This window comes from Gasterosteus aculeatus, chromosome Y (genome assembly GCF_964276395.1).
Source record: "Gasterosteus aculeatus chromosome Y, fGasAcu3.hap1.1, whole genome shotgun sequence".
NCBI classification, from domain to species: domain Eukaryota; kingdom Metazoa; phylum Chordata; class Actinopteri; order Perciformes; family Gasterosteidae; genus Gasterosteus; species Gasterosteus aculeatus.
The window spans coordinates 8,313,900-8,321,884 of NC_135709.1; the positions used below are offsets into that span (position 1 = coordinate 8,313,900).

Below are 7,985 nucleotides of genomic sequence, written 5' to 3' on the forward strand. Positions count from 1 at the left end.
TAGTATATCTGGCTCTATTTATACACCTATGCTATACGTTCGGCTGGCCACCTTAACTCACAACCCACGTTGACTAAATTAGAGCTCTAAACTTTTCAAAAAAAACCTTGGAGTGACATTTTGTGGGGGGTGACGCTACAGCTGACAGGGCGGACGATACAGTCAATACAGTCAAGTCGGTTTTTTTTTACCGTGAGAAATTGAATGTGTGGCGTGACTAAAGACCGAAATGAGGTGTCTGAGCCACCTATCTAATGTTATGCCACTGTAAGCTATTGTTGCACAGTGTTCCGGTGTGGGGTCTTTTGTTGTGAAAAGTTGATAAAAATACAGTTGCGGCCGGTTCGGCGCAGAACTGGAGCTCCGGGTTTTTTTTGTTTGTTATCGACGCAAAGTATAGGCGCACCCGAACCACTCGGCTACATCGGTGGCAGCGGTGGGATGCTTTCCTGCTAAAAAAACAACAACCCAAAGCTCCAGTTCTGCGCCGAACCGGCCGCAACTGTATTTTTATCACCTTTTCACAACACCCCCAGTTGAACACCACCTCAACTTCCTCTCCTTCCATCTCCCCCTTCACAACAAAAGCCCCCAAACCGGAACACCGGTGCAACAATAGCTTACACTACTAGCCGATAGCGATTAGCAATTCCTCTTTGATGCTGCTTTAAAACAAGGTGATGAATTGAAAAGAATTGGACATGTCATGAGTATCGCATCCACAACCCTTTACTAACACATTTCCTATGGGAAACACTGATACATTTACTGAATATTAAATTAGCTTACTACTGTGTAGTACATTTTAGATCGTGGTAGTAAATTAGCCTTATTTTTCAAACATCACAGAGCGCTAACTAGGCTAGCGTAACTTGCAGCTGCTAGCAAGCAAACCAAGGCACGTTGGCATGTTTCTATGCTAGCTAAGCTGTAGCAAGCATTATAAATCAACCATTATTATAATAATAATACAGAGCTTACCTCTATATGTTTTTTTAAATTACACGGAGAGTTCATGAACGCCAAGAGTACATGGTTCTTGGGTTCGCAAAGTTTGCACCGCATGCTCCATGAGTACTTTTTCCTCCCCACGAATTCAAACACTTCTTCAAGGTAGGGCCAGGGATGTGGAAGGTTCTGATGTTCTTCTGTGTCTTCAGAGCCTTCAGCCATCTCGCCAGAGTAGAAAGTACAGATCATTGTGTTAAAATGTAAGGAGTAAAAGTAAAAAGTTGGCAGAAAAATAAATACTCGAGTAAAGTAAAGATACCTAAAATTTCTACTTAAGTACAGTAACGAAGTATTTGTACTTACTTACGTTACTTGACACCTCTGGTGATGTAGTATGACGGTGTCCTCTGCCAAAGAGGGCGAAGCAGCACGTTTTCAGCTCCTGATGCATCCTCTTCCAGCTCAGCCACAGTAAAGTATGGCTTTGCATTGGTGTCTTTTTATTTCAGAAAGTAGAATGTAATTAATTACAGATAAAAATTCCTTTGTCATCTTCTGGTGTATTCCGTTTTAGCCCGAGGAAGCTCACTTCTGCTATGAAACAAAGCAGCTGGTTGTGACCGTGGGAGAATCCTACAGAATTGTTATGACTACATGGACATATTTGCACCACCTGTCGGAGCGGAACTGCTGTGCGTGGGAGGAGAAAAAAAATATATATATATCATTTTTGCAGAGTTTTTCAGCTGTTATAATAGTAGAGAAAGCACTGCATGCTATAAATATGGCCAACAGATATAATCTCAGGTAGAAAAAAAGCATTTCTTTTAAATTCTTACCATTATTTGTGAAATGGTTCTACAAGGTCAAACAAAGACCACATCTGAATACGTAATCCTTAATAATCCACAGTGTTGAAAAATAAATCCTCTTTACTCAATTAGGAGTTGGTGAGACTTTTGCAGCAGACTTTGAGGACCTCTCAGTGTGATCGGCAGCCAGTTTCCCGTCCGGCTCCAGATTCCTCCGCAGCTTCAGACCACACTCCAGGTTTGGCAGGAACCCAGCAGGAGAACGGCCAGCTGGAGGCTCTACTTCAAGAAAGAGACGGACAGGTCCAGGACTTGTGTGGCCACATGGAGCGGCTCGCCTTGGAGAAGGAGAGTCTGCAACAAGAGCTTAAGGGCCTGAAGATAAAGGTGGGCGACATAAACGATCAACTGGGGATGCTGATGGAGACCATCCAGGCCAAGGACGAAGTCATCATCAAGCTGTCGCAAGAGAGTTCGGAGCAGAGCGCCATTCAGAGCGACGGCTCCCCTTTACCCGTCAAAGATCAGGAGGAGATGGACATCCTGAAGGTACAGAAGGAAACATTAAGAAATTATTCAGGTTATGAGAACTGCAGGTGTGTGAAACTATACAAAATATGTTGATTTCTTTTAGCTTCTTCCTGTAGTCTGATTGACTGTGTTTCTTTAATTCGCAGGACAGTCTTCAAGGCTACAAATCCCAGAACAAGTTCCTGAACAAAGAGATCCTGGAGTTGACAGTATTACGCAGAAACGCAGAGAGTAGAGAGAAGGTTTTAGAAGCAAAGGTACCGTGGTCAATGGTGCATTATTCTGTTAATAGAAACGGGAAGTCTGAGGAGCTTGTAGGGGAAGTCCACGGCTAGTTACCCAAGCTGGTGCCCCCTTTAACCTTAACCTTTCTCTGTCGTCTCTGCTGCAGTGTACGGCCCTGGAGGCCAAGCTTTGCCAGGTGGAGAGTAAGTATCTGGTGCTGCTTCAGGAATTGAAGAACCCCATATGCTCATTTTCGGAGCAGAGCCCCGCCCGAGAAGTCATCTCCCGGTTGTTGGAGGACGCGCTGCAGGCAGAAAGCTCCGACCATCCAGACTTCCCCATCTTTAAGCCAAACACTGTCAGGTATGTTCTCTCCCAAAAAGACTTTATCGCCTCGTGCATGTTTTGTTTGTATTGAAAGTAAAATTATTTCTAACTGATATTAGTTAGTTAGATACTAGTGCTAGTTCTAAATGTAGAGGATATCAAGTGTCCATCCCCTTAGTATAATATTACCAAAATGTCATAACAAATCCAGGTCAAATCCTTTGCAGCAGAAAAACGTACTCTTGTGCAGCTTCAAAAGCCTTTATCTGCTACATCAGTCAGGGATTGCTTGACTTTCTAACGTTCCACTTACACTAGTAACCCACAAAAGGACATGTCTGGGCTTGCAGAGAAGTAGGAGCAAAATCAGTAGGAAATGAAACACTAATTAGCAGAGCTAGTTTTTCCTGTCGAGAAAAATGAAAAGGAATGCGAGGAGGATGGCACTAAATGTGGGCCTTTTATTGAGCCAACGCGGGGCGCCACTAAAAGTGTTGTTGGACATCCCGTTTCCACGTTCTGTCTCTCCCTTCGCCTGACATCAGTGAGTACGACACGTTCGGCTTCAAGACGGTGCCCGAGGAGGAGGAGGAAGAAGAGAGGCTGGTTGCCAAGGTGAGAGCCCTGGAGCTGAAGTCCCTCTCCATGACGGATCAGGAGGTGTCCATCGGCGTGAAGTGGGAGAACTATCTGTCCAGCACCATGAACAGAGACCTGGTGCGCTCCCCCGAGATCAAGGCGCTGTTCCGCTACGGCGTGCCCCATGAGCACCGCTCCCAGGTGTGGCACTGGTGTGTCTCCTTCCACGTCAAGAAGTTTCGGGACAACTTGGCTCCCGATTACTATGAGACCTTGCTGAACGTTGCGAGGGACAAGCCCAACCCGGCCTCCAAGCAGATCGAGCTGGATTTGCTGCGTACTTTGCCCAACAACAAGCACTATTCCTCCCCGAGTGCAGACGGCATCCAGAAACTCCGGAATGTCTTGATGGCGTTCTCCTGGAGGAATCCAGATATTGGCTACTGTCAGGGGCTAAACAGGTACGAGATGGGTTCAGGTGTTACGGTTCTGGTTAGTGTCCTTCTGTCCCTCCATCCATAGTAACTATTCCTCTTCATTGCTTTTCTTCAGGCTGGCGGCTATTGCCTTGCTCTATCTGGAGCAAGAGGACGCCTTCTGGAGCCTTATAGCCATTGTGGAGGTCTTCATGCCGAGAGATTATTACACCAAGACTCTGCTGGGCTCACAGGTGAATAAGGTTATGCCCGAACAGTGGAGGACAGAACTACTCGTTTTTCATTGCCGATCATACAAAGGATGTTGCACAGTAATCGGCATCAGTTTGCCTTTGGGGATCGGCAGCATTTTTTGTTCTGCTGTAAAGAGCGACGAAGGCTGTAAACGTGTGTGTGTGTGTGTCGCTTTTCTATTTGCAGGTGGACCAGCGTGTGTTCAAGGACCTGATGTGCGAGAAGCTCCCTCGGCTTCACGCCCATTTTGAGCAGTACAAGGTGGACTTCTCCCTCATCACTTTCAACTGGTTCCTGGTGGTGTTTGTGGACAGTGTGGTGAGCGACATCCTCTTCAAGATCTGGGATTCCTTTCTGTACGAAGGTCCTAAGGTGAGAGAAAGAGATCAGAGTTCGGTCTTGGCATGCTAGCAGAGCTCTGAAGAATGTTGAACATGAGATAAGGACACATCCGTTTGGCTTTCATTTTGCCCTACTCTGCAGATCTCTGTGCGTTGGATTAGTTTTCTGTTTTTGTACACAAGTTTCATTTCAAGTTCCATTATGCAACCACCATTTGTGTTCTTCTTTTACTCTTAACGGCCATGGCTATACAAAGTCTTTCTTCTTCACCTTTGCAAGTCACGTTTTTGCTGACAGCTGTGGCTAGAAATGACACATGAGAGTTGTGAAGCTAAACTAAGCTAACTGCGCAGTTGGGTGATAATACACTATGAATTCATAACTCAGTGCTTTTGTTAGTCTTCTGATCAATTGTTGATGTGCAACTATTGATTTAATATAGACTGTATGAAGGGGATTTTTCGTAGGAATAATGTCACCAAGCTGTTAACTTCATAACAAGACAGTAAGTTCTGTACTGTGCTGCATGGTCAGACATAAAAGCAACTTTAAACAGAGAAATATAGTCACGCGTGGAAAGTTATACAGTGAATATTAGTTTTTTGTCCATTTATCCCTACAGATCATATTTCGCTTCGCCCTCGCTCTCTTCAAGTACAAAGAGGAAGAGTTTTTGAAGCTGGAAGACTCAACCGCCATCTTTAAATATCTTCGATGCTTTACACGCACAATCCTGGATTCAAGGTAGAGCAACTGTGAAGGCCCTGCTTGGTGGTTCATGTCTGATACCATCAACCTGATTGAGAGCAGCTGGGGGTTCCAGCGGTATAAAAGCGCATGGTTGTTGCCTGCCGGGGTCGCTGGTTTCCCTGGCCTTTCTTTTGTTTGGGTCTCTTTGCGTTCCATTTATGTTCACAACACTCTAGCCTGCATGATCAAGCACCCACACTGACATGACTGAAACTACTGACGTACACACCTCATATTTGCTTTACTTTTGGTTTTGCTACTTTACTTAAATAAATATACTTTTACAGCTTTGCACTGTGTTTCTCCCGTTTTTGTCATCTCCGTTGAGCCAGGTCATGACACAACTGAAATTAGTTTTTGGGTATTTCTGAGGTGCAAGATAATTAACCTCGGAACAGCTTTCCGTATCTTCTGGCTCAACGAAGTTGCAGGTTTCCTACGGTCTGTGAGTTATGCATCAGTTAAAATTGCCCTAAAGGTTATAATCAAGGAATACACATAATAAAAAAATGATAAAACTGGATGTTTTAATCCGCACAAAGCATGACAAATAAAAAATTAAAAAACATTCCACTGACTGTCTTTTTTCTAGGAAGCTGATGAACATCTCCTTTGGTGACATGAACCCTTTCCCGATGCGACAAATTCAGAACCGCCGCTCCTTCCACCTGGAGAAAGTCCGCCTGGAGCTGACCGAGCTGGAGGCCATCCGACAGACCTTTCTCCGGGAGAGAGAGACGTGTCAGAAGAGACGGAGCTTCGTCAGCGACGATGAGGAGGATAACTGACGTTAAGGATGTCGCTGAAGTACGATGACAAAAAGATCATCTCCATACACCGCCGTGTTGCGGTTGTAAAGCCCTTTTCATATAAGATGGTTCAAGTTAGTCGGATTTCAGAGCACGGCCAATGAACATTCTATACAGTCTTGAGTGAAACGCCATCAGAAGACCTTAACTTTGAAAGCCAAATGTGCCTTTTCTCAGTATTTCTCAGTAGTAATATTGTAATATTTTATATATTGTAATATGAGTAATATTTCTCAGTAGTGCTTTATTTGTCGTATGCTTGTGTGTACGTGTCTAATGCACAGCTCTTCAACCATGCCAAGCTACACTTGCATTCCCAATCAGTATTTTAATAACATGGCTGTGATATTTTAATATTTAGCGATAGAATGTGTGTTGAAAGGTTGATTACTTTCACTTTTTGTTTACCTAACTTTTTTTTGTCTTACAACAACACATCTTTTGTATTTCATCCGTGTGTCTCTTGATGCGCTTGAATCACTTTTGCTGAAATTTAAATTGTGCTGAAACTTTTAATTTTCAATCTTGAGAAACTTGTGATTGTGTCACATATCATTCCAGCCTCTAGAGGTTACACAAATATTTCCTTTCAAACCCTTTGATCAAAAAGGTAATCTTCGCGTGTGTTATCGCTTACATTACATTAAAAGCACGTGTAATTCTTTTATACATCACGGGTCAGATCAGATGACTAGAGACATTCCTGTTGAGATATTAAACAGGTTATCAGGTCTGTATTTTTAAGGAGTATCCCTCTCAATATGTTATTTTATACTTACGGTAATTTCATTACCTACTACTCCCAAACACACGTCTGAAAGCCTTGAACCGTTTTGCACCTTCATCTGTCGTTAAATTAAAGATAAAACTGTTTAACGGCTACTGTGTTTGGTTAGGAGAAGGTTTCAAATTGGTTTTGATATCCCAAACTATATTAATGTATCCCTACAGACATTATTTGGCTATAATAAGTAGTCTAAATCTGTATTTTGATGAATTTGGCTTTGCTTGTTTTAGTAATGTTCTTGATTTTTTTATTTTGGGGTTTGTTACATGCTAAAATTATTTAATTTCCCCTGACTAAAGCCTACTTTGCAAGAAATGCAGAAAATGCACAATGCTGGATTAGATTTCAGATGTGTTAAAGGAGCCCGGTCCTTTTATCTGGGCTACTGTGTTGCTGGATTACCCCGGATAGGTCTGTATGACGCGCACCTTCTTCCAACCTTGGTCACCCCTGCGATCCCCTGCTTGCAGGAATAATCCACCGTTCTGTATGTGGTTGATCTTGAATAAAATAGACATTTGGCTCCTGCAAGATGCATTTGCATTAATTGTCCTCAGTGTGGCGGTGTAACATTTGTCTTCAAAGTGTTACCCAAACATACCCTCAGCGTGTCAGTCAACATTGTTCAGAATATAAATCTAGCTTTTAGATAAGGGAAGTGTTTCAGAAGCATCTTTACGTCATCTAGGTTCTTACTGAAGACATTTACTCTTAGCACTGTGATGAAACCATGTTTATATACAGCAACTGTCATTCGAATGGTAATCTGCAAGAGAGGAAGGTCTTTTTACGCAGCCCCTTCACTTTTGTCGATATATTGTTTGCACTTTCACTTTCCTATATCTTTGTATGACTTGATCCTACTTGCTGTGGACAGATTTTCCTTTGCGGTTCTTTGCGGTCCTTTGTTGGCCTTGGCGTCCCGCCTAACCTTTTTGTTAGACCACCTCAACTTGTGAACAAATGGCCAAACCAATTATTTTAATGATTGAAATGTGAATGGGAAAACCTTTTAGAAGAAGAGATCCAATGTGTTTGTTTTCATGAAAGCAGGTCTTTCATGAGACCCGACTTCAGTCTACGGTGGCCCTGAAGTTCAAAACACAACGGAAAATAGGAACGCACAACAGCCAATAGGAAAACACAACGACAAATGGGAAACCACAACGAAATGAACTCCTTACGGAAAGGGTAGGACCTT

The 7,985-nt window shown here is 43.1% G+C and overlaps 2 protein-coding genes and 1 long non-coding RNA gene across 3 annotated transcripts in view; 1 reads left to right on the forward strand and 2 right to left on the reverse strand.

The window, feature by feature from the left end:
- The window catches only part of LOC120812644 (SH2 domain-containing protein 7-like), a 25,328-nt gene extending 23,874 nt beyond the window's left edge, over window positions 1-1,454 (reverse strand). The window contains exons 1-2 of the mRNA XM_078097486.1: window positions 1,315-1,454; window positions 982-1,173 (exon numbers count right to left, since the gene is read on the reverse strand). The gene's annotated coding sequence lies outside the window, so the exon portion shown is untranslated. The remainder of the gene's footprint in view (window positions 1-981; window positions 1,174-1,314) is intronic.
- Window positions 1-7,315, forward strand: part of LOC120812639 (TBC1 domain family member 2B-like) — a 17,380-nt gene extending 10,065 nt beyond the window's left edge. Inside the window, exons 6-13 of the mRNA XM_040168785.2 lie at window positions 1,896-2,312; window positions 2,441-2,551; window positions 2,686-2,882; window positions 3,392-3,886; window positions 3,978-4,095; window positions 4,283-4,468; window positions 5,061-5,182; window positions 5,781-7,315. Of these exons, the coding sequence (XP_040024719.1) occupies window positions 1,896-2,312; window positions 2,441-2,551; window positions 2,686-2,882; window positions 3,392-3,886; window positions 3,978-4,095; window positions 4,283-4,468; window positions 5,061-5,182; window positions 5,781-5,976 (1,842 nt within the window). The 3' untranslated portion in view covers window positions 5,977-7,315. The remainder of the gene's footprint in view (window positions 1-1,895; window positions 2,313-2,440; window positions 2,552-2,685; window positions 2,883-3,391; window positions 3,887-3,977; window positions 4,096-4,282; window positions 4,469-5,060; window positions 5,183-5,780) is intronic.
- LOC144390987 (uncharacterized) lies at window positions 3,293-5,903 on the reverse strand. The gene is made up of 2 exons (XR_013454839.1): window positions 5,767-5,903; window positions 3,293-4,463 (listed from the first exon to the last, which is right to left on the reverse strand). It is a non-coding gene; the product is annotated as an uncharacterized LOC144390987 (long non-coding RNA).
- Window positions 7,316-7,985: the final 670 nt, after the last annotated feature.